This window comes from Silurus aristotelis (assembly GCF_946808225.1).
Source record: "Silurus aristotelis genome assembly, chromosome: 29".
Classification (NCBI taxonomy): Eukaryota; Metazoa; Chordata; class Actinopteri; order Siluriformes; family Siluridae; genus Silurus; species Silurus aristotelis.
The window spans coordinates 3,888,289-3,913,971 of NC_139602.1; the positions used below are offsets into that span (position 1 = coordinate 3,888,289).

General features: G+C 38.6%; 2 protein-coding genes across 4 annotated transcripts; one reads left to right on the plus strand and one right to left on the minus strand.

Annotated features, from left to right (window-relative positions):
* The first annotated feature begins 3,010 nt into the window (after nt 1-3,010).
* irf4l (interferon regulatory factor 4 like) lies at nt 3,011-7,138 on the plus strand. The gene is made up of 9 exons (XM_083535139.1): nt 3,011-3,126; nt 3,269-3,463; nt 3,625-3,811; nt 5,115-5,194; nt 5,288-5,393; nt 5,492-5,593; nt 5,670-6,005; nt 6,419-6,528; nt 6,609-7,138. Exons 2-9 carry the CDS (start codon nt 3,290-3,292, stop codon nt 6,771-6,773), a joined length of 1,260 nt encoding a protein of 419 aa, XP_083391265.1. The 5' UTR covers nt 3,011-3,126; nt 3,269-3,289; the 3' UTR covers nt 6,774-7,138.
* Nucleotides 7,139-10,128: 2,990 nt separating this feature from the next.
* On the minus strand, nt 10,129-25,499 carry ncoa7b (nuclear receptor coactivator 7b). Of its 3 annotated transcripts, XR_014532394.1 has the most exons (17): nt 23,056-24,314; nt 22,538-22,671; nt 20,003-20,172; nt 18,630-18,700; nt 18,412-18,519; nt 18,209-18,274; nt 16,835-16,945; nt 16,508-16,692; nt 15,279-16,072; nt 14,381-14,552; nt 12,839-12,986; nt 12,589-12,714; nt 12,008-12,160; nt 11,835-11,930; nt 11,613-11,686; nt 10,494-11,535; nt 10,129-10,457 (listed from the first exon to the last, which is right to left on the minus strand). XR_014532394.1 is itself a non-coding variant. In XM_083535039.1 (16 exons), exons 2-16 carry the CDS (start codon nt 22,573-22,575, stop codon nt 11,400-11,402), a joined length of 2,448 nt encoding a protein of 815 aa, XP_083391165.1. In that variant the 5' UTR covers nt 22,576-22,671; nt 23,056-25,499; the 3' UTR covers nt 10,129-11,399. The 3 variants fall into 3 exon arrangements, 2 of the variants coding, with proteins under 2 accessions (XP_083391165.1, XP_083391166.1); XM_083535039.1 differs by having other exon boundaries at nt 10,129-11,535; nt 23,056-25,499; XM_083535040.1 differs by having other exon boundaries at nt 10,129-11,535; nt 15,279-16,039.
* Between the last annotated feature and the right edge of the window lie 184 nt (nt 25,500-25,683).

A 25,683-nucleotide genomic window follows, 5' to 3' on the forward strand; every position in this document is an offset into this window, starting at 1 on the left:
TAATATTTAATATTGAATATGTGATGTTACAGGATCTTGAGGTTTCAGAATGAAAGGGTGGTTACGGGTAGAAAGGAGCAAGAGACAAACGCTCCTGAAGCCGATCGTAAACTCAAAAACGATATTAGAGACGATGTTTCAGTTTCTGTGAAAGAAAATAAAATTGATCAGAAGAGTAGAAATAATATTGGATGTTACATTAAAGTAGAAGTGCTGTTACATGGGTTTTAGTGTTACATTAAAGTTTCATAAAAAAAAAATATATATATATCTACTTTTAAATGATTTAATGAGTTACATGGCAAAGTAACGACCCTGAGTAGAAGATAGAAATATTTTATATAGTAATTCTATTAATTGCAGAAAAATATTGCAAGAAATAATTCTTTTAAAAAAATACCTTCTTATATTGCTTTTTTATTTTTCCTCTTTCTTTCTTTCTTTCTTTCTTTCTTTCTTTCTTTCTTTCTTTCTTTCTTTCTTTCTTTCTTTCTTTCTTTCTTTCTTTCTTCCATTTTCTTTCTTTTGATTATTTTCTTAAATTTTTTTTTTTTTTTCACACCACATAACATTTCCTCATAATTGTTTCACACAGTTACATGTTTATTTATTTCATTGCTTATTCATTTCATTATTCTTTTTTTTATTTCTCTGTCTAAAATACACATTTACACACACACACACACACACACACACACACACACACACACACACACACACACACACACACACACACACACACACATACATGTACAGATTTTATTATTTGTGTCATTTTTTTATTTTTTATTACTTCACCAGCTACATACCAGCTCTGCATGTCCCCCCTACAACATTCATTTATCAAATACATTTCATAGTGTTGCATTGAGTCTAAATGATGTCTCATGATATACAAATGATTATATTAATGATGTTTATTATAAGGGCATTCATAATGAATCAGACGAAAAAACATGTTTGCTTCATGCCACTGTATTGATGCAAACATACCCGCTGTTGGGCTCATAGCAGAATGAGCTGTTTATATTATCGGTATATTATCTGTGTAATTTCGTTGATCTTTAGTATTGTATTGACTCAGCATGTTTTTTGAAAGCCATCAGAAATGCGCAGCGTAATGATAAGACCAGGTGGCCTGCAGGATGGGTACAGTTCATTTGAATACATGACTATCAACCGCAAGATGTGCAGATTTCTGGGAAAATCATTTGGTGAGAGAAGAGGGAGGGGGACAGGCCATGCGTAATATACAGATAATTACACAGACAGACAGACAGACAGACAGACAGACAGACAGACAGACAGACAGACAGACAGACAGACAGACAGACAGACAGACAGATAGATAGATAGATAGATAGATAGATAGATAGATAGATAGATAGATAGATAGATAGATAGATAGATAGATACAGACTTACAGAGTTACAGAGTTACAGACAGACAGACAGACAGACAGACAGATAGATAAATAGATAGATAGATAGATAGATAGATAGATAGATAGATAGATAGATAGATAGATAGATAGATAGATAGATAGATAGATAGATAGATAGATAGATAGATACAGACTTACAGACAGACAGACAGACAGACAGACAGACAGACAGACAGACAGACAGACAGACAGACAGACAGACAGACAGATAGATAGATACAGACAGACAGACAGACAGACAGACAGACAGACAGACAGACAGACAGACAGACAGACAGACAGATAGATAGATAGATAGATAGATAGATAGATAGATAGATAGATAGATAGATAGATAGATAGATAGATCCATCATGATTGTCATACTATCAACTGAAAATAATGTGATAATGTTTTATGGGTTGTTTTTCGTTTGTTAGTTTTGTTTTACTGCAGATTTCTGCAAGCACCATTTGTTATAATAAATCATAATCTATCATCATATTATTTGAAGGTAATCACTTATACATTTAGAAAAGTCCCATTTTTTCATTGTGGTTTTGTTCAAACTGGATAATCGTGAGGAAAGAAAGGATAAAAATGCTTTAAAAACATACATAAACGATAGATTGACTAAAGGATGAATGAATAAATGAATGAATAGCCACCAAAAATAAAAACTCAATGTGCATGTGAGTGAGTGAGTGAGTGAGTAAGTGAGTGAGTGAGAAAGAGAGAGAGATGAATGCTGAGTAACCATCAGGTCCCAGAGGACTTATGGTGGGGGTTCTGGGTTCAGATCTAGTCATCTCCAGACAAATCAGATTAAATAGCAGATGTGACTCAAATCTAAGCGGAAAATGTGCAGAGTCAACCCTCGTTCCTCTGGGGGAAATTTGGGGTTTTAGTTCATTCCTCTCAAGCAAGAACACCTGTGGCTTCTGAACATTTAGGAATAGAACCAGTGTATAATTACACACACACACACACACACACACACACACACACACACACACACACACACACACACACACATATATATATATAAAACCATTGTATAATTATACAAACACACACACACACACACACACACACATACACACACTATATATATATATATATATGTGTGTGTGTGTGTGTGTGTGTGTGTGTGTGTGTGTGTGTGTGTGTGTGTGTGTGTAATTATACACTGGTTCTATTCCTAAATAAATATCATAAATATTTATATGTATGTTTGTATGTATGTATGTATGTGTGTGTTTGTGTGTATAATTATACAATGGTTTTATATATATATATATATATATATATGAAATATAGTATATATTATGGTTTGTGTTTTTGCTTTTTGAAAAAAAACAAAAAAAAACCCAAAAAAAAACACACAGATGACCTTTTTTCTTTTTCCAAGAAAATCCAGATGTGCTCAGGATCGCTCCGTTCACCATGAACTCCAGATGTTGTCACATATACTACAACTGCTCGAAAAACTAGCACTCGTAGATCGTCTTCTTTTTGTGCGCGTTCGGTATGAGCGTGCGTGCGTGCGTGTGAGCGTGCGTGCGCGCGCGCCTGTGAACTTTAGTGGAACCCCTGGCGCACATCTGGCTTTGAGTTCGCCCCTTCGCAGGCAAATAATTAGGTTGCGGCTGAAATTTGAGCGACGGGAGTTTCAAATGTCAAAATATTCGCTCGAGGGGAAGGTGAGAAGGTTTAGCGTAGAACCTTCACAATTAACAGAGTGGATTATTATTATAGGAATTCATTAATTATTCAATCAATTAATTCATTTTAATTGATTGTATTGTCGGAATAAAAAAATTCCCTTCATCTCATCCCTTTTAGGAAAGGAGACGAGGTTGAAACATGTCTGGGATCTCAGGTAACGGGAAGCTTCGCCAGTGGCTGATTGAGCAGGTGGATGGAGGGAAATACCCCGGGCTGGTGTGGGAGGACCGCGAGAAGAACACGTTCCGGATACCGTGGAAACACGCCGGCAAGCAGGATTATAACCGTGAGGAAGACGCGGCGCTCTTTAAGGTAATAAAATAATTTCCAACACACACACACACACACACACACACACACACACACACACACACAAGTTTATGCACATCATCTCAACTAAGCAGACCGTGTGATTTTTTTTTTTTCATTCCCCCCCCCACACACACACACACACACACCTACACACACACCAGGCCTGGGCGCTCTTTAAGGGCAAATACCGCGAAGGCATCGATAAACCGGATCCTCCGACCTGGAAAACGCGCCTCCGCTGCGCCCTCAACAAGAGCAACGACTTCGAGGAGCTGGTGGAGAAAAGTCAACTGGACACCTCAGATCCTTATAAAGTGTACAGGGTCATCCCTGAGGGCACCAAGAAAGGTGACTGACTTAGGATCAACAAAATAAAAAAAAACATAATCCCTCTAAATAATAATAATAATAATAAAAAAATTATACAAATTTTATATATATATATATATATAAAAAAAATTTTTAATAATTTTTTTATATATTTTATTATTATTATTATTATTATTATTATTATTATTATTATTATTATTATTATTATTATTATTAGCAGTTTTTAAGGTTTAATTTCTGTACGGTTAGGAGAAAGAAATGCAAAACATTAAATTGCTTGTCATTTTTTTTTTTATTAACGTGCTTTATTATTATTATTATTATTATTATTATTATTATTATATTATTATTATTATTATTATTATTATTATTATTAACATTTGTGATCAACATTTGAACAATTAATTTTTTTTTAACAATTTTAAATGTCTGCTTGGATAATTAATATTTAAAATAATATTTTATAAAGTTTTATAAAAAATAAAGAATTCAATAAATTAACACAATATACTTTTTTTATAATATTGATTAAATTGAGTAATCAATTCAGTTGGCAGAAATGAAATGGATTCCTTTGAATTAAATAAATGGAAAATTAAATTGAATAGTTTTTATTTGTTAGAGACCCTATTTGGGTAATACAGATGCATATGTACGTGTGTGTTTTTTGGTACATTGAATATGAAATTTTCTAAAGATATGATCAATTTAACTGTTCTACTTATTTCAACAGATTATTCATTGCTTCCATTCGTCATTCATTTACTCCCTTAATTTGCGGAAGTGTCAGGATTTTCTCCTTATTTTAATAATTCCAGAAATTATTGAAGCTGTACATAAAACAATAAATAATCCATAGCGCATGCAGTTAGCCACTTCCTGGTTAGCTATGGATTCTGTAGCATTTTCCCAAAAAAATAAATTTAAGGGAACTCATATTTGAACTATGTTCCGACATGAATCCGCCATGCTGAGCACATCCGGCAATTAAAACGGTCCGTGTGGAAACATAGCAAAAGTTACTTTTGGTGTTTTGATGTTTTATGTCATTTGAAACAATATAATTACTTTAAAACGTTTACAAGAAAATTTTGTCTTTATGTTGAGTTTGGTTTCACTAATATTAAACATACTTTTGCATAAAGCATCAAAATTTGTCTGTGCCCATGTTGATTAAAGTATTAAAAACGTGAGAATTATTATTTTAACGTACATTTAAAACAAATAAAAATGATTATTATTCACAATTAATTGCACATCATGTGAACTGAAGCAATGAGTCATGATATTGGTCCGGTTTTTTTTGGATTTTTTTTTTCAGTGTCCTGTGAAAGAACTTCTACAATGACAAGCCCTCACAGCTTCCCACTGTACCCAACATATACACCTCTGCAGAGTCAAGTAAAAAAAAATCGCAAATTTCTAATGGTCTATACAAAGAGAGGGTGTGTATTGTGCCAGGTTCATCGTCTGTCTGGTGTGTTTTTGGCCCAGGTTTCAAACTACCTCCCCCCAGGTGAGAAAGGATGGAGAGATTTACCAGAGCAAGTCCAGATCTATCCCTACAATCCAAACTCGTACGGCGCGTCCTGTGATCCAGGTACCGAATTTGTGTATGTATGAAAGAAAAAGATGTACGATTGCTTTCGTCATAAAAGAAGATAATTATGTATGATTCTTTTTTTTTTTTCTTTTCAGTCAGTTACCAGTTCAGCAACTCCTTCTACAGCTACAATGGTTTTGACCCATCACCATCCACCTTTAACGTGGAGCAGAGCATGAGATCTGTCGCCTTCTCGGGTACGTTTAAGAATTCACACAAATACCCACTTACACATTTTCTTTCTTGTATCTTAACTCACCCTTCATGTTGCAGATCTCAGACTGCAGGTGTGGGTATTCAGTGGGGATTCTCTGATCAGGGAAATGACCGTGTTCAGCACAGAAGGCTGCAGGTTGGCTCCTTACGAGGAGAACCAGAGTTACGGAGGCCCTGAACTGGTGCCACTTCCTCAGGGCGAGGGCACGGAGCTTGAGCGCGGCGTATTGATCTGGATGGCTCCCGATGGTCTGTGTGCTCGTCGTCTGTGTAACGCCAGAGTGTATTGGGAGCTAGCGCCCACCACCTCGACCAATACTAATGCTGACAAACCAAATAAACTGGAGAGGAACCAGACAAGCAAACTTCTGGACATCCAGCAGTTCTTCACAGGTTAGTGCACTTTCTGGCATCTTTCATGGTAAAAGCTCATGGTTGGAAATTCTATTTTATTTGTAGGGCACTTTTGACAATGGACATTGTCTCAAAGCAGATTTTAGGAAATGAGCCTTGAGAGGAACTTGCCTCAACAGGAAACCTATCCTCATCTGAGTGGCACCGAATGCCTATTCAGTTCCAATTCTAAATAAAAGAAACCTGTGGTCCTGAACCATTGTAGCAGACTGTTGAGGTCACAGTGTAAATCCATCCTCAAAGTTCTTGTGTTGCTCAGAAACTTTCAAAATTAAATAATCTGGAATATTTTTTTCTAGCAAAGCCCTAGATTCCAGAAGTGAGCACATGAAACAGATGAAGAAGAACTACCTGTGGTTTTCCCTATTAATCTAATTCATCATGTCTTTCAGAACTACAAGGCTACTATCTCCAGGCACGTCCTCCTCCAGGTTTCCAGGTCCTGCTGTATTTCGAGCAGTGCAACGACATACACGTTCACAGGAGGCCAATAACAGTGCAGGTAAATACAACCATCCCATTTGTTGCATACTCTAAATGAAATGAAAACGATTGGACCATGTCACTGTTTTTCGCCTATAGGTGGAGCCACTGTTTGCTCGCCAGTTGTTCATCTTGAGTCAGCAGAGCAGCGCACACCACATGAGGTCTCCTGATAATGCACCAGTGCTGTGGGAGCAGGTGCCCCTTTCTCAGCAGAACTACTACACGGGGAGTTCCCAACAGCAGGACATGTTGCATGACTAGATTCCGTGGGACAGTAGAGGAGATAACCTACTGTTTTGCTTGTTCAAATTGCATTAAACCAGCGTCTGGAGCAGGAAGGGGGAAACAAGTCTGGCAGTTTTCTTTTGGATTCTTTTAGTATTTCTGTAGTAGCATTACTGTAATTATATGGCATCTTGCTCATTATAGACTTCCTTTTGCTGCAATAAATAAGTCTGAAGAAATTAAATGTACGGATGAAATTTTTCTAAATGATCTGGTACGAGGAAAAAGAACGCAACCTTTATAAATTAAGCTTTATTTTTAATTTTTTTTGTTCCCTTTAATCCATTCTCTCACATTCCATGTGGCTTATTTAAAAATAAATCCAGGCAACTACAAAACCACAGAACAAGTCTTGTGTTTTATATATATATATATATATATTTATTTTTATTTGATTCAACATCGCAACAATAAATAGAACATACATTGGGGGGAACGTAGGAGTCTAGTGACTCTGCTGCTCACAGAACTCCTGAAAATCCAGAGGTGGATGCCCTATGCAGATGTGTGGAGATTTTCCAGCAAGGTCATGATGTAATATTTGCAATAAATAGTCCATATTTATAAGCTCTTGTACTAATATATATATATATATATATATATATATAACACACACACACACACACACACACACACACACAAAATCTTAAAAAAGTGAGTACACCCCTCATATTTCAGCAACAATTTAGTTCATTTAATTTAATTAGTTCATAAGGGACAATATTATAGAAATTAAACTTGGAGATATATATATATTTATTATTTTTTTTTTTTTATTATTATTTTTTTTAAGAGTAGTCAATGTGCAACTTGTATAGTATTGTAAATTGTAACTACTCTAATACAAGATACACACATTTGTATGGTCCCGTCAAGCAGACAGGACCATACAAATGTGTGTATCTTGTATTAGAGCAGTTAAAAATTGGTGCTTTGAGCCCAATTCTCTCATACTGACCACTAGATGTTCAACATGCACCTCATGGTAAAGACTTTGCTAAAGATTTGAGAATTGGAATCGTTGCTCTTCACAAAGATGCAGAGGCTGTAAGACAATCAGAGTTACAGTACAGTGGTCAGGGTCATACAGAGGTTTTTCAAGACTGCTTCCATTCGGAACAGAACTCACGAGGGTCCATCAAAGAAGTCGAGTTCTTGTGCTGAGCGTCAGGTGCAGAAGCTGCTTCAAAAAAAAGTTTTGCAGCATTGTTTTAGAAGGTGACAGTATGCTCATGCTGCAACAAGTCAGTTTGCAGGCCGTCGTCCCAGAAGGAAGCCTCATCTAAATCTGGCTCACAAGAAAACCCACAAACAGTTTGCTGAAGACGACCTGTCCAAGAGCATGAATTACTGGAACCATGTCCTGTGGTCTGATGAGACAAAGACAAACTTGTATGGCTCAGACGGTGTCCAGCATGTGTGGTGACCCCCTGGTGATAAGTAACAAGAAAATTGTGTCTTGCCTTGCAGTCAAGCATGGTGTTGGTAGTATCACAGTCTGGGGCTGCAGGAGTGCTGCTGGAACTGGGGAGCTGTGGTTCATTGGGGAGAAACTTGTTTTGTGACATTCTGAAGCCGAACATTTTTGCCCTCCCTTCAGAAACTGGGCCGAACGTCAGTTTTCCAACATAAAAACGACCCCAAACACACCACCAAGATGACAACTGCCTTGCTGAGGAATCTGAAGGTGATGGAGTGGCCAAGTATGTCTCCAAACATGAACCCTATTGAGCACCTGTGGGGCTCCTCAAACATAAGGTGGAAAAGTGGCATGTGTTTAACATCCAGCAGCTCCATGATGTCATTATGGAGGAGTGAAAGAGGATCCCAGCAACAACCTGTGCAGCTGTGGTGAATTCCATACAAAGGAGGATTAAGGCAGTGCTGCATAACAGTGGTGCTCACACAAAATATTCACACTTTCGACATGTTCACTGAGGGTAACCTCACTTTTGTTGCCAGTTATTTAGACAATCATGGCTGTATGTTGTTATTTTAAGAGGACAGTAAATCTGTACTGCTATACAAGCTGCACACTGACTACTAAAATATACCCAAGTTTCATTTCTATAGTATTGCACATTGAGAACATGTAATAAAATGGTTGAATGTGAGGGGTGCACTTACTTTTGTGAGAAACTGAAATGCCAGAGTTTGGGGGAAGGGTGGGTTAGCAATGGCAAAAAGGAACAGCACAACCCTAATAGGCGGTTATATGACCGAAGCCATAGGGCAAGGGCCTCAGGAAGCAGGAGCACAGAGTATAAGGTACATGAGTAGGAGATGCTCATGTGACAGTATGACCTGCATGCTCAGCATATCTATAGCCTAGGGAAATGACCTACATTGCTGTACTGGCTAACCTTTAGCGCTACAGTGTCCTATTGTCCAAATGACACCGCAGGGCATGTATAATGCTGTGCTGGCGCTAATATAATAGCAAGACTTGTTCTTAAAACTGTTTTGCATGTTTGAACAGGGCCAGAAATCCCCCCCAAAAAAAGGTACCTGAGGTACATCAACAGACTCCAAAGGAACCATGTAGGGTAGTGGTATATCCACAGAGCTGTGTGCTGTGAAATTACTTTAGATGGGAACTCGCTCACAGAAAAAGGCAAAACTCTCAAAACTGGAATGGTAGTCAGGGTGTTGAAATAAAGGTCTCGTTTGTTACTTTGGTGCCATAACCAGAACATTGCAGGGAACTTCCTGTATCCTTATGATACAATAATTGCTGGAGGACATAAGTGGAAATTCGTATTGAACAACTAGAGCGGTGAAATATTAGATGGTACAGCAATCAACAATGTGTAGTGAGTGGAGGAGTCCCCCAAACACCCACCCCAACCGGAATGTGACGAGCAGAAAATGCCCAGGGGGTATGACCAGGAAAAACTAATGGTTCGTGTGACTCACAGTGAATAAAAACTGGCCTATCAGACATGAGCACTTGAATTCTGGCTACGGGATTGTACAGAACCCGGTAGTGTAACTTTTAGTACTTTGTAACATGGAAGAAAAGCCTATTTAACATGGTTGTATGAAATAAGTGGAAGCTGGCCATGATTTTTTGAAGAAAGAACATCTGCAGTGCTAGAAGTTACTATGGAAAAAAGCCTGCATCACGTTCATCGAGTCGGTCGAGCGCACAAGAGATATAATGCTGCCAGTTCTAGCAAATAATAGCTTGTACAGCCTGAAGCAACCTTGCCGGAAAATCTCAGGATATAAGCGCGCTTCCAAGGTGCTGTGCAACTGGGCAGTCGGGAGTGTTGAAATAGAACCGGACACGTTTCGGATTCAAGGAATGAACCCTTTGGGACATTTAAAGTGAAATGGATTTTCATGGACATATTTATTTCCCTTCTTTTTTTTTTCTTTTCTTTCACATTCGAACACAGCAAACCGTTGAAACATGAGGAATTTAGTGCACATACCAGCGTACGGACAAACTGAAATGACCGATCGCAATTACTGAGGAAAAAAACGAGGCTTCATTGAAATTGCTCACCAATACAACGATTACATGGGATTTTTGACTGTAGTGATGAAGATCATCCAAATATCCAACAGTGTGACAAAAAAACCAAACAAAAACAAAAACACCACAACTTTTTCAAAATTCATTTCAGTCTGTCGCTTTGCCAAAACCAGAACTTCCTTCCCGTGATTGTACAATAAACACGAGTTAGTAACGTTCATACACAGAATAGTGCTTCATTGCATAAATCTGTCATCCTTCACAGCTTTTGTAGCGCACGACGTTAGCGAGCGACCTGCAACGCTGCCGTGGTGAAACAGTCAACAATTTAATCGGCGGCAAAAACCTCTAATACTGACATCACTTCCACCATGTGCCCTTTTCAGCTCAGTGCCGACCGAACAGGGTCGTTTACGATTAAATCACGTGGATGCACACGACCGAAGTGAACGGGATCCTCGCATGCAGGAAACGTGCGAACAGAACCGTCGAATTAAAACAACAAAACAAAAACGACATGATTTCGAATATTAAAAACAAAAATATAAAACGAAAATGTACACGTATAGATAGGCATAAATAAAACGCTTTGGTCAAGACGATAGGAATGTGTGTTTTTTTTTTTTACGCGCACGTCCGTATCGTGCGTCCTTTTGGAACCCTAACTGAACTGATCTCCCGTTTGTAAACATCAGCGTAACAAATCCACAGAAATGCGGAGAAAATATATATAAAACTTCAGCTCGCTCAGAGGATCCTGTCATGAATTATGGCTAAGGCTCTGCATTCACAGCCTATAAGGGTTATATCTACGCAGAGCTCGGATACTGTATTGCATGCTGGGATAGATGTGCGATATTAAGGCAGTCTAATTGAGGCACGCCTTCTTTCTTACCTTTAATCGCTAGAAGCTCAACGCACAACCTGGACAGTTTGGACAGACCTTTATGGAAAGGTGCAGCTCCGCATAAACAGCAGTAGACGACGGCGTTTTATAATCGCTTGCCATTAGGTTTAGGATTCTTTGTATTCTTATATTTATATGTATTTATACCTTTTTTTTTTTCTCGCATGATACGTAAAAGAAAGAAAGTGCGTGTATAGTGTAGGTTGTTTGCGGTTCACTCGAAGGCCCAGACCTCGAGATTTTGCACGGTAAAGTCTTGTTGCGATGACAGCGGTTGGTTGTTAAACGTCGAGCATTTGGAGGTGCTTCCGTGGTGCAGGTCGGCGTCCAGCCACAGGCCGATGTGACCCCTGGCGAGATACATGCGAGATTAAATGCGGACTTTGTATTAGTCAACACGTGCAAACGTGTACACGGTTTCGCTTACCCTCCACCTCCAATCTGGAGCGAGTCCAGGTTTCCCTTTACAAAGTAGGAGTTTTCTCCAGTCCAACGAAACACCTTGAATCGAAGGAGAAAAAAGGCAACGTTATTTTTTTTAAAATTATTATTAATTGTATCATTATTACTATTATTTTGTATACATTTTTAATTATCTTTATTATTATTTCCTATAATTACATTTATAGTGATACAGTTGTATCCTGACCTTAATTTCAGGGCTGAAGGTGTAGAGGAAAGTCTCCCCGGTGCCATAATAGTGTTCACTAACTCTGAATGGGTGAGTGGAGAAAACTCCAAAAATCTGGAAAGAAATAAAAAATAAATCAAAATATTGTTTATCAGGTATGACGGAGTGTCATATCCAGTGTGTGTATGTACCTGGTCGTTCATGTCTTTGATGACCATCAGCACAGGGCAGTCCAGCTCTCCGAGGTTCCTGTACAGAGTCTTCAAGCTGGTCCCGTGCACCACTGTGCTGTAGGCCAGCCTCCACGGATACCCCTGAACCCGAGCCGGGAGTCGAGCAGCCAGCTGCAGACGCCACATCGTGAGGTCAATGGAGTGGAAATAATAACAGATATAGTATACAGGGTTTCCTACACATTTTTTCATTTCAAAATTCCATATTTCCCTCCGACTCAAATAGGCAGACTTTCCTAAAGACTTAAGACCGTTTTTTTTTTTTTTTTTTATCAGAAATAATGATTTTAAAATCCGTCTAAATCTCTGACATTTTTCACACGTTAAAGTCGCATGGTCATGGCAAAACCACTGCTTCCCGACACAACAACTAATCGCAGCTGTGCAGATCCGATGACACGGTTTTTAGGAAACAAATCTTTCAATTTCCAGTGGGTTTTTTTATTCTATTTACTTTTCCGAAATGTGGAGGAACCCTGACATATATTGTGTATATTCATTGCACTGCATGAAATCAAACAAACATATTTCTATAGAACCTTCTCGATATGCGTATCCTCAAATAAGGTGCTGGGGTCTGTTAGAACGGACAACAGGTCCAGTGGTTCCTCATCTTCAAAATTGCCAAAACTTTGCCTCCTCCTTGCTTCGTTCATGGTGATGATCTGAGGAAAGGTTCGAGAAGCACTACAATCGATACATCGCCTCACAACCGTCTTCGATTTCACTTAGGACAAAGAAAACTGTCAAAAATATATCTTGAACTGCAACACTAGATCAAGCATTTACCTCCCAATTTCTTGGCACTGGGTCACTGAAGAAGTTATCAATCATGTTAAGTTCGTCCTTCTCCACCACTACAAAGCCTTGCTCCTGTGCGTCTTTTCCATAGGCATCAGGAGACCACTGGATGAAGAATGAGTACAGATGGTCCACCCTAAAAAAATTAAAAAACTAAAATTAAAAACAGCAGTTACGTAAAACAAAAAAAACAATTTAGGCCACAAATTATTTATAACTATAGACCATTTCAGGATGTAAACAATAAAAAAAAAAGTGCTGTGATGAGTTCTGTTGTCAAAGCAAAATTACCAACATTTATTTATTTATTTTTTTGCAAGTTTAGCTAAACCAGAACAGTTGAAATAAGGGCTGCAACAACTAATCGATAATGAAATAACGAATGCCGTTATTAATCAGTTGGCCTGCTCAAGTTATGGGTTTGCGTGACGGTAAGATAACAGAGCCGCCTGCAAAATGGCGAACAGTACAGAGTCAACCGGAAGCAGGAAAAAAAGTGTGCATCCAAGTCATGGGAGCATTTAATGTTAAACGCAACAAAGAAGACTGTAACCCGCAAGCGATGCAAAGCGAAGCTTGTGTGGGATGGAAGTACCACAGTGATGCACGAGCACATGAAAAGAAAACACACTGGTGTCAAGGATGACCACGAAACAACTGTGCAAGTGGTGGTCCTTTGTTTCACAGCTAGGGGGCAGTATCAGCATAGAGTTTTCCACTGAGGAAATTTCCTTTTATTTCCCCAGACGAAAAAAAATACCTTCTGGTATTTTGGAATATATTAAAAATAAATAAATAAAAAGACACCAATCATCATTCCAGTTTGTCATCAAACCCCAACCTTGTCAAGTGCTTTAGAATGTAGATTTCTATAAAATCTCCTCTTAAAGAAAAGCCTGAACAAAAAAAACCTTCTGGAAACATCATCTGCGGGAATTTTGGAAATATTCCAAGTTGAAAAATTACCAGAAATTCGGGAAAATGCACATAAACTGTATCATATACAAACAAATATAAACACACCTGAATACTCACCAAGATGTGAAAAATTGCATTCAAATACTTTTTTCCCCCAAATACATTTTCCCTCACCTGAAATTTTTTTAATTCTTATTAACTCCCATGAAAAATTTCCAGTCTTGGAAATTCCTGGAAATTTGCAACCCTAATCAGAAGAACCATTGTCCAGGTTACAAGGCTTCCTTCTTCTGACAGACAGATTTTTTTTAAGCCCAGCTCAAAACATATGATCACTACTATGATGGTCCTCAACAGCCTTCCAGCCACATCCCATGCCAGCTGCTTCAATGAGGGCTAGAAAATGGTCTAATTAGATGCATGATTGAACTTTCTAGATGCCACGAAATGGTCGAATCATGTCTGAGGTTGTGATTATAGAGCTCTTTTTCCATAGGAATAATAAACACCATTCTGAAGGCTCACTGCAGCCCAATGACATTAACATAAGACACTCTTTTCCTATAATGATATCTTTCATGTTGCATTGATAACACACAAGCTACAACATACCTTTCCTGAGGCACTGCAAACCAGTACTCTGGGTGCTTCCCTCTGCTCCCAAAAAAGAGAGTGGGGCTAGAGGTTCGACCTGTAGCAAAGGATTTCTTCATAGGCCTCCCCACTTTGAAGCAGAGAAACATGGGTGGTTTCTTGCTTTTCTCTTCTGCAGACAGTAGCATATCTGCAAAAGCAATAATGCCCTCATTTATTCACAACCAAACAGTGTTCTAAAAAAAAAAAAAAAAGGTACTAGGGTTTCAGTGTCTTTTTTGTTTTCGCAATGCCACCATACTAACGGATGAGAAGAAAGTTTCAGTTCTGTATTTTCCTGCCAATTTATATTTTATGTCCATTTAAACTTACTGATGTGTCTTCATGACCAACATTGGATTATATTACTAAAGGTCGACCGATTTTTACCAATAATGATATCCAGGTTGTATTATACTTGCAGATAATGAACCGTTTTTTTTTGGGGTTTTTTTTATTGGAAACTGGATTTAAAAAATAATAAACACTATGTAAAATAGTGCTGAACTTGATTACAGAAAAAACAAATCAATCATTAATATGTGAATGAATGTTAATTATATTAATACAAATTGAGGAAACTAAAAAAAAAAAAGACATGCATTCAAACTAAGACAAAAAGTAACACACTCAAATTAACAGTTCTATACAAAAATGAAAAAAAAAAAAAAAACCTTTAAATAAACATCACGTCAGTGATTCACCTATAGAGGCCACTCTCGTGCTGTATAACGCAACCCGGAAAAACTATCGTTTTTTAATTTTTGCTGATAGATTCAGCAAACACAATCGGCGCTAATTAAAAATAAATAAAATAAAATAAAATATTTCATTGGTTTTTTATTTTATTTTTACAAACATCTTTAAATCCTCTTACCTTCAATTGGACCCTGCATTCGTTTCATTAGCCATGACATCTCCGTTTCTTCATTTTGCAACTCTTCCTCCTTCTTGTTAAGCTCTTCATCTGCATTTGGTCTCTTCATATTCTGATTATAGTCTTCATCACTTGGTCCAGAAGAACTACATTTTCCAGCGTCCCCTATCAGATCACTGGAGCTTACGATTCTTTTTTGGTCCTCAGCCATTACAACTTCTTCCGCTTGCAGAGAATCGTGAGTGAGAATTTTAGCCTTATTTGAATCCTCTGCATCTTTTTCCTTATCCCCTGAAGTAACCCTGTGTCCTGTTTTACCAAGTTCTGTTTCAGTGCTGCTTTTGTCTCCATCCAAGACCGGCTCTATGTTCTCGTCTGTGGAACGATTATGAAGGCCTTCATCCTCCTCTACTTGGTCTGCCTCACATGACCTCACTGCCTCCACTTTCTGGTCTGGGAGAAGAGGCACACTCATTTTTGGTTCCACAAAGGATACCTCCCCCAGACTCAGGCAAGTAGTGTTGGCAGTCTGGGGTCTGCTGTTAGAAGTTTCGGTGCTTCCGTTCTCAGTTCCTGAGTCATTCTGCAAGAGCTCAAGTTCAGTGAAGCCTTCATCGGATGGCGATTTGTCAGCTTGGGGGCAATCGGTCGCCGTTTCGATGTCATCTAATATGATCGGGCGGTTGGGTTTGCCGAGGGCCTCGTAGCGGCTAAAAGGGTTCAGGTCCTGTTCGGATGGAAGTTCAACCCACTCACCTGGCCTGTATAATGGACAAAGATCCTGAGGTATGTCACTACCGATGAGACAGCGGCCATCGCGTGGGTGATGAAAAAATTAAAAGAGAAACAAAACAATAAGAACTTAAATATGACAAAACTTAAGGAAAAAAAATTATAATGGCTGAATGATGAAACTCAATACAAAAGCAAAGAAAACTCAAGGAAACGTATGAAAAATAAGAAAATGTAAATTATAGAAAAAAAAAACAAAAAAAAAAACTGCATAATGATAAATTGGAATGGGAATTCTAGGAGTTTTGCGAGAGCTTGTGGAGACACAAAAATGCAAACACAACCCAGTCAATAATACCAATAAAACAATGCTGCATCATGTGATAACCAATGCCTGCCGTTCTATAAACGCGCCCACGCACATAACGAGATTTCTGAGGCAGAATGCACAAAACGACGAGAAGGAGAAAGAGAAAGAGAAATTCTTTGCTGCTTACGACGGCAGAGCGTCCTTGAGCTGCATGCGGGACACGTCGTCATACAGAGCCACAGAGAGCACCTCCTCCATCGGGCAGATGAGACCGTACTCCTCACAGCCGTGCTCGATCACCAGAGGATCTGACTTATGCGGGTCAAACATGATGTTGTTGGGGGTCACAATCATCACACCGCCAACAACTCCCTAAGAAAGAAGAGAGGAATTTCCTTTATGTCATCTGTCCGTTTTTTTTTTTTTTTTTTTGTCGAAATGTCAAAAAATTTACAATCGAGCAAATAAACCCTGTTCAATACTAAGCCTAGAATTAGAAACAAAAGGTACTCGCCATGCCATCAGTGAAGTACTTGCAGCTCATCTTAAGAAATCTCACCGGGCTCTCGTCCTCAGAAGGAGGAGAGAGTTCTCGGCGACGTGGCCTGCAGCTTGATTCGTCATCCTGAAACACAAGTTTGCCTTAGAAACTGCATTCAAACTAGAAGTCGACATATTCACTGTTTTTGCAGAATAATCGTCACCGATAGCTGATTGTTAGACGATAGTTTTTCCGGTTCGCTTTATAAGGTACAAGAGCGGCCTCTAGAGGAAAATCACTGTTACCACGTGCTGATTAGCACTTTTTTTTTTATGATTATTTGAATATCTAAATAATTCATATAGCAGATGTTTGCATATAATCCACAAGACCCAATAATAACTAAATTCACAAAAATAAACCAGAATAAAACTATGGATTTGTTACTCCATTGTTTGTCCTGACCATATAAACCACCTATGCTTCTTTAAAAAAAAAAAAGTCTCCAGGAAGTCCACGTTATTATTTGCGCATATTCATTAGTTTTCAAAAAGGCACATAACCCACAGGAACAAATTACAATATACGGAGGAGGATTAACATGCTCAACCAGAAGGATTAACCTACTCAAAAGTTTACACCCCCAGCTCTGTAACTTATCTCCTTCTTGAGAATCGATGAATGTTTGCAACTTTCTTGAAAATTAAATAATTATGTAGGGAGCAACAAATAGTATTGAAAATCACATCTATCATTCTATCTATTAGCTCTATCAATTAATAAAAATATTTAATTGTGAATAATCGCACTCATGGCACAAGTTAACTCACGATTAAACGCATCTTAATTGCATTTTTTAAAATCTGTATTAAATGTAGCTTAAATTAATACTTTTCAAGTTTTTAATACTTCAATCAACATGGACAAATATGGATGCTAATGTATGTTTATTAATAGTGAAACCAAACAACACAGAGCATGAAGACAAAATGTTCTTGTAAACGTTGGTGGTTTAAATGACGGATGACGGAAATTGTGCCATGTTTCCACACGGACGGTTTTATTTGCCGGATGTGCGGATTTTTGGTGCTCGATTTGAGACTTGGCGCGTCAGCAAAACAAAAGTTTTACTGATAAAAATATGATTTTTCGCTGGAGTTTATTATTTTGGTTTAATTCGGTATAATTTTAATTTATTTGGAGGTTTTAATTGTTTATATTTGTTCATTTATAATATATATATATATATATATATATATATATATATATATATATATATATATATATATTTTTTTTTTTTTTTTTTTTTAAGGCAATTTAAAGAAATAAACAAGGAGTCTTAATCACCATTTTATTAACATTTTGCAGATTCTATGAATTAACTCGTGACTTCCGCAGATATACTACCTGTAACACGTTTTCAGGGAAATCTTTGGTCGTCTCTGACTGTCCCAAATCAGGGACAAAGAGTTTCTGTAAGGAATGGACAAAAAAAAGAAAACTCAATATACAAGGTATGACAATCTGAATAAAAACAGGAGATCAAGAGAGTCTGTGAGAGACATCAAGAGAGTCTGTGAGAGACTTGTAAAGTACAGGTTGAAGCTCACCTGTCCTGGAAGCACGCTGCGAGAGAACAGCCTGTTCAGCTGCACTAGTTTATTTGGGGTGATATTGAATTGTAGTGCAATGCTGTTTAAGGTGTCCTTCGAGCTCACCTGTACACACATACATCTTTTAATTTCAAACCTTTGAACTATCAACACACACATTATTACTACTACATTCGTTAAAGTGTAGAGGCTGAAAGATGGAAGCTTTCATTTACCGTGTAATCCACAGTGCCTGGAGGCTTCCTTTTCTCTTTCTTGGGCTGTTCATTGGTTTTGCAGTTGTTGCCTGAAAGAAGGTTCAAGTCAATGTGGAACAATGACAGTTTTTAGACAGTTTTTAGTTTGTGTGGTGACTGTGGCAAGGAAAAACTCCCTTAGATGGTATGAGGAAGAAACTATGAGGGGAACCTTTAGTATTTGGGGGATACCAAGAGTGTGATTATGAGTAGTGTCCTTTCTACAGTCTAATTACAGACAGTATTCGTATTAGGAGTTGTGGAACCAGAGTTCATTTTTCAATTCCACACCATCTCCTCCATGCCTGAGGAATTTTTAAAATGCTAAAAAAAGATTCCCATCTCCTATAGGATATATTACTTTTACAGTAATGTATCATATTTACATTCTGCACTATGGTTAGGGTCCAAAATGATTTCAAGCTATGCAAGGAAATTGGTTTGGGCCAAGTCAAGGGTTCAATTCACAGCACCACCCAACTCTCACTTAACTATATCCGGTCCGAGGACGCCATACAACGGTTGACCCCCTGATCCCCAGCTTCCTGACAAACTTGGACATGCAAAAATGACAATTAATCAAGTAGTCTTTCGGATAAAAAAAAAAAAAAAGTTTGATATCTTGATAAAAAAATATATATTTAAAGTTTGGGACTTTTTCTAGCTCCCTAATTACATGTATTAAAATTGACCACTGTACATTTCTACAGCAAATTTTCAGACGATGGAAACAAATTTGGCACAAATATCGTTAAAGAAATTGGAAAAGAAGGGTGGGACGAACCGACGATTCTCTATTGTTCCTTCAAGATGTTGGCAATAACAATTTGTAATAAAAAAAAATGTATTAAATAAAAAAAAACCGAACGTTTGCACTGGCGATCCCAATGCTTTTATATATATAAATAATCGTATAATAATTAAAAAATAACACATTTCTAGTGCCAAGTCCTAGTAGCTATGTAACTTCCTTTACAAATAAGTGCTGATCTTTCACCTGGCCCTGTGTTATTGTCTGCTCAGCAAATAGTTTCAGAAACCTGTGTTTACGATGAGAGCGAGTGTTTGCGTTTGTCTCCATGTGTGCAGCCCTTTTTTCCTGTGACATAATAATAATACCCCAGATCTCTGAAAGCTCAGTAAAGCACAAAGGAATAAACAGAGGCTATAGATTTCAGCCACTGCATTTATTGTTCCCCGAAATCTAGCAAATTGCGGCTGATCATGATGAAACGTGCAGGGAAAACCCCTGAAGGTGTGGCGGTCCTCCCTCACCGAAAGCCTCGATTCCTGCATGCAAATTCTCAAACGGTAATATTTCTCGACTTCGGTCATGACTGCCGTCGTCTTACCTGACTCTCCGCTCAGAGTTCTCTCGGTTTTACTGGACTTTTCGTTTTTGAGCTGTGCAGCGGGGGCGGGTTTACAGATGACTGATCCCTTCGAGTCTGCATCGGATTGGCTTTCCTTAGCCACGGCTCTCTCAGATTGGCCCTGCTTCAGCTGCCGCCTCTTCTTCAGCCTGAGAGTAATAACATGAGGGGATTATTTGCATCCAAAATGAAACGTGAGCTCGCTGAAAAGGAGAAGTTCTTCTGGACGTGGTGTGTATGCGTAGGTGTGGGGGTGAGGGTTAAAGTGAAATTACCAATCGACATCCCTGACAGTTTCTCTACTATTACTATTATTTTAATATTACTATTATTTTAATATGACCGAAAAAAATAAATAAAAATAAAAAAACGAGTCTTTGCTCTTTGAGCGCATTAACACGAGTCTGATCCACCGTTCTCAATAAACCACATCGAGCATTAGGATGCATTAGGACGCAAATAAAAAACATCTCCATACACTTAAGCCGAAAGCTAGAATCTCACCATTCATGCGTGCTTTTAAGTCTCACTAACAGACCCGAGAGCTGGGGAACTCCTGCAGAACTACAGACGCTGCTGATGCCGTCAACGTCCATCCGAAGTCCAAACCCGAGCCACCGCACGCGATCTCGGAGCGACGGAGAACACCGGAGAGCGAAAGTTGTGCCAGTGCATGAGAACACTTTGGAAGCATATGATGTAAGCATAAGCCAAGCCTAGTCACATGTTTAATCAATAACGAAGGTAGTAAGAGCCAACAGAGGCTCTTAGCTCAACAAACCTGACCCACTTGCACTTCTCCTTGCGTTTTACAGCACGTTATCAACCGAATCCTATTTCCTCTACACATTGATTTACAAGACTTATATACTGAATAAACACTATATACACACTCTAATATACAGTATATCTAATAGTTAGAGTCTAAAATATTATTGCGGGTCATTTAAGTTGCATTTAAAGCTCACATTATTTTGGGGAACAACAGGCCTGCAGAGAGGTCCAACATTATTTGGTTCTCATGTGAATAAAGAAAGGAAGCAGTGGATTCCCCTGATAAAGGAATGCAAAAAAAACAATTCCTGTGAGAGAGAGAGAGAAAGAGAGAAAAAAGCTATAAACTATAACCATCTGCCTACAAGGGCATTTCTTTTATTACAGATGTTAAGTCAAAAATACAGAGACCACAACGACTGCAGATTCGCTCCCTCTGTCTTTCTACAACAGCGGCGATGTCAAATGTTGGCGTTTTCAGCCTATGAGAATTCAGGCGACGGTGTAAAACTAACCGATATAAAGTCTCTAAGGACCTAACGCTTCGAAAATCATTACTCGCCGTAAATAGACTGGCATGTTGCTAAATGAATAAAATGCATCGAGATGAAATCCACACACAGAAATTTGGGGAATTCCCTAGGAATCAGTCTGAAACTGCAGACACAAACTGTACATAATTGGACGGTTCATAAAATGGGACAATGACAGGAACAGGAACTCAACAGGTAGGATGTTCGGAACATGTTGGAGTACGGGCCTCGTCTTCCTCGGCGTTAGCCGGTTTCAAGTACGCAGCTAAGCCCGTTTCAGTTCCGGGTTTCCACCTAAAGTATCAGCCGAACGTTTGGACACGCCTTTTCCTCTAGTGGTTTTCCTTTCTTTCTTTTATTCTCAACATTGTACATTAATACTGAAGACATCGAAACTATTATTTTTTTCCCCCAACAGCACAATGACCCTAAACATTAGGTTATGAAACAGCCATTTGATTTCGCCTCCACATTCAATCGCTCAATCATAATCCAATTGAAATAAGTGAAGAAAAAGCAGCCAACAAGGACTCAACATCTCTTTCAAGATTGTTTGGAAGCCAATCCCAGTCAAAACATACTCCAAAAAAAAAAAAAACACAACAATGCATTTTTGTTCTTATATACACACACACACACACACACAATATTGCCAAAAGTATTGGGACAACTGGTCATAAGGACAGTATGTGATTTTTGGAGCGTTGCATTCCACATTTAGTCCCAATTCACTCTTATAATTCCCTCCACTCTTCTGGGAAGATGTTCCACTAGATTATAGTGTGCGCTTATGGATATTTGTATTCCTCAGCCACAAGGGTGTTCTGAAAGGCAGGTACTGATGTAGGTGATGTGAGGAGACCTGGGGTGCAGTCAGCGTTCACATTCATCCCAAAGGTGTTCAGTAGGGATGAGATCCAAGCTCTATAGCAGTGCAGATCTTCCTCTCCAAAGCATGTAAACCAGATCTTTAAGAAACTCGCTTTGTGCACAGGGGCATCGCCATGCCCTTTGGGTTTCTGAGTTCAACGTGAAATTTTATTATAGCGCCATCTAAAGACGTCCTGTACAATTGCATGCCTCCAGATTTGTGGTAACAGTTTAGAAAAGAACCACATATAGGGATATAGGAAAGGCCAGGTGACTTAATACTTTTGGCAATATTGTGTGTGTGTGTGTGTATAAAAATACATATACCCTGAATTACCTAGCAAAGTAGCTGGGCCTATTCTCTTTCTTCTCCATCAGGAAAAAGATGCTTCTTACAGATAAACAAGCCCAGGTCTCAGGTCCAGAAGCTTCCACTCCTCTTCTGGCCAACACTTTTTGTTTTTTATTTATCTATAAAAAAAATATATATATATTTGAAATATGATCCATGTAGTACAAACAAAAAACAAATTTCCAAACACAACACAATGGTCTCCAACCATCATACGACCTGTGATAAAGATGTGACAAAGATCATGTTTTGAATGAAAATCAGGGGATAGGATATGTTTTGTTGAAAATAATGCTTTTTAAAAGGCGAACTTATAGTTCTTACAGTATTTAAATCTATAATTGTTAAGATTCTCGCCATTTTGTTTGTATTATCAGCTGCCTAACAGATTAAACATGAAGCTAATATGGTAACGTTGTTAGCCAGGGTAATACAAACAATTCAAAAAATAAAATTTATTAAAATCTATTCTATTTTTCCCAACCAAAAAAACTAATACTTACTTATACAATATTCAGCTACATCTTCATTCAAGTCATTCCCAGTGTCTTCACATGGATCCTCGGCTCTGGTTATTAGCTTGGATGGCTAGCGTTTTTCTCCGGGGGGGGCCGCCGTTCATTACCGCAACCCGGGTTGGATGGAGAGGCTCTGCGGTGCTCACAATGCAAACGCCTGGTGTGTTTATATCCAAAAATAGCGAGCAAATCCGCGTTAAAAACCCTGCAAAAACAAAACAAAAAAAAACGGAAGCCCCGAATGCTAGCAGTGTGTATGAGTGTGTTTACACGTGTACTGTGTTAATATGCAGACATGGTGATAGGCCAAGAGTCTTCAAACTCCACCTTCTCCTACACCAGTTTGAGGGGTTGAACCTCTGTGCCTTCACACCAGGGTTCATAACAATGAGTTTCATTCCCATAGCAGTAGATTCAGAAGAAATAAACGACCAAAAAAAAGCTTTCCATACTTCTAATATAATCAATGCATATTAATAGGTCATAATTTATAGCATTAGGATATACACTAGTATATAGAACATTCTAGATGGTTGAAGGTACAATGTGTGGACCCCTGATTGTCACCAGGTCATAAGTACCGTATGTGATTTTTGAGCATTCCACATTTCAATTCACTCTTATGATTCCCTCCATTCTTCTGAGAAGATGTTCCACTAGATTTTGGAGTGATGGATATTTGTGTTCATCAGCCACAAGGGTGGTACGATGTTGGTGGGTGCAGTCAGCGTTCACATTCATCCCAAAGGTGTTCAGTAGGGATGAGATCAGAGCTCTATAGCAGCAAGATCTTCCTCTCCAAAGCATGCAAACCAGATCTTCAAGGAGCTCACTTGGTGCATCGACATGCTGGAGCAGGTTTTGGGTTTCCGAGTTCAAGTAAATGCAAAATTTTATTATAGCGCCATCTAAAGACATCCTGTACAATCAAACGCGTCCAGAACAGTTTGGAAGAGAACCACATACGGCAGGAAAGGTCAGGTGACCCAATACCTTTGGCAAACACGATTTTCTTGAATGCTGGAGAGTCATAATTCCACTTCACTGGTAATACTTCGACGCAAAGTATGCTCCATGAAGACATGGTTTGGAAAAGGTTGAAGTGGAAGAACTTGTCAGAGCCCTGAAGTGAACCCTAACCCCAATGAACACCTTCAGGATAACCCATTAAACCATCTGTGTATCAGATCTTCCCGTCCAACATCCTCAAAAAAGTCTTGCCAGAAATGTCGAGGTCAAACTCCATTCCTACACCACTGTGGACTTCTGTGCCTTTACCTCAGGGTTTATAACAATAGATTTGATTCCCATAGGAATTGTTTGCAAAGAAATAAGACGGTTTAAAAAAAAAGTATGGAGTGGAAGAGCTTGTCAGATCCCCGACCTCCACCACAGCCCAATGAACACCTTCGGGATGAACGATAAAACCACATGTGCACCAGACCCTCTTGTCCCACAGCCTCACAAAAGTCTTGCCTAAAGTGTGGAGTTAAGATAGAAAGTGGGGACCAAATATTTTAATATTCATAGCTGTGGAATGTATAATTATGTGTGTGATGGGCAGATGACCATACATTTGGCACATATAGTGTATATTCACTGGCCAGTCATGCGGTCATGTGGCAAACACATAAAAACTGACAGGAAGGACAACCATTTTCTCCAACTGTACTGAGAAGAAAAGCATTACAAAATGCAAATCTTTGGGTGGACAAGCTATAACAGCAACACATAGCCTGGCATTTTCACATTCCCAGTCTTCTCTTGTACAGTTCAGATGAAACTGGTCTGCGTTTAGCAACATTTTAGGTCAACTAAGAGTTGACGTGCATGAAAATCCCAGGAGGATAAGACTTTCTGAAACAACCACGCGCCAATCAAACCACATTTTCCCCATTCTGAGATGTATTAACTGAAACTCTTCATCAGTGTCTGCATGTTTGGCAGATTGGATAATCCGATCGACCAATTCTGTCCCCTCTAACTATGCTCCTAGAATTACCTTTGCCATATAGTGCCATATGGTTTGCCATATAGTAAACACCATTTTGAACACAGTGCATGTGTATATGAATGCTTGCAACAGACAAAAGAGAGTAGCGGGTGAGGGAACATCTATTTATAGCTGTTATAATGAAAGCGATAATAGGAAGTAACTTGTGTTTTTGTGCACAATGCTGTGGTAATGCTGCTGAGAAGTATTAGTGAATTATAGTCATGCTCGCTAGAGCAATTAGAGTTAAAATCTATTTCTTGGTTAGGGATGTAGTGTGTCCTTAACCAATCCTGTAAATACTCTGGGTAAGGCCATAATCCACTGTGGGGAAAATGGAGCCACAAGGTGGTCTTGATACCTGCTGTATACCATGAAATAGCAGTGCAAGATATATTTAATAGAACTACCATAGACATGAATCAAGTGTATCCTATAGCTCTGTACACACACACACACACACACACACACACACACACACACACACACACACACACACACCCACCCATGAATATATATTCGAATGTAGCAACTTTTTATGTTTACATTTTTGGCTTATTTCACTATTAACTAAATATGATTTTGACATCCAGACATAACAGTTCTGTTTGTGCACATTT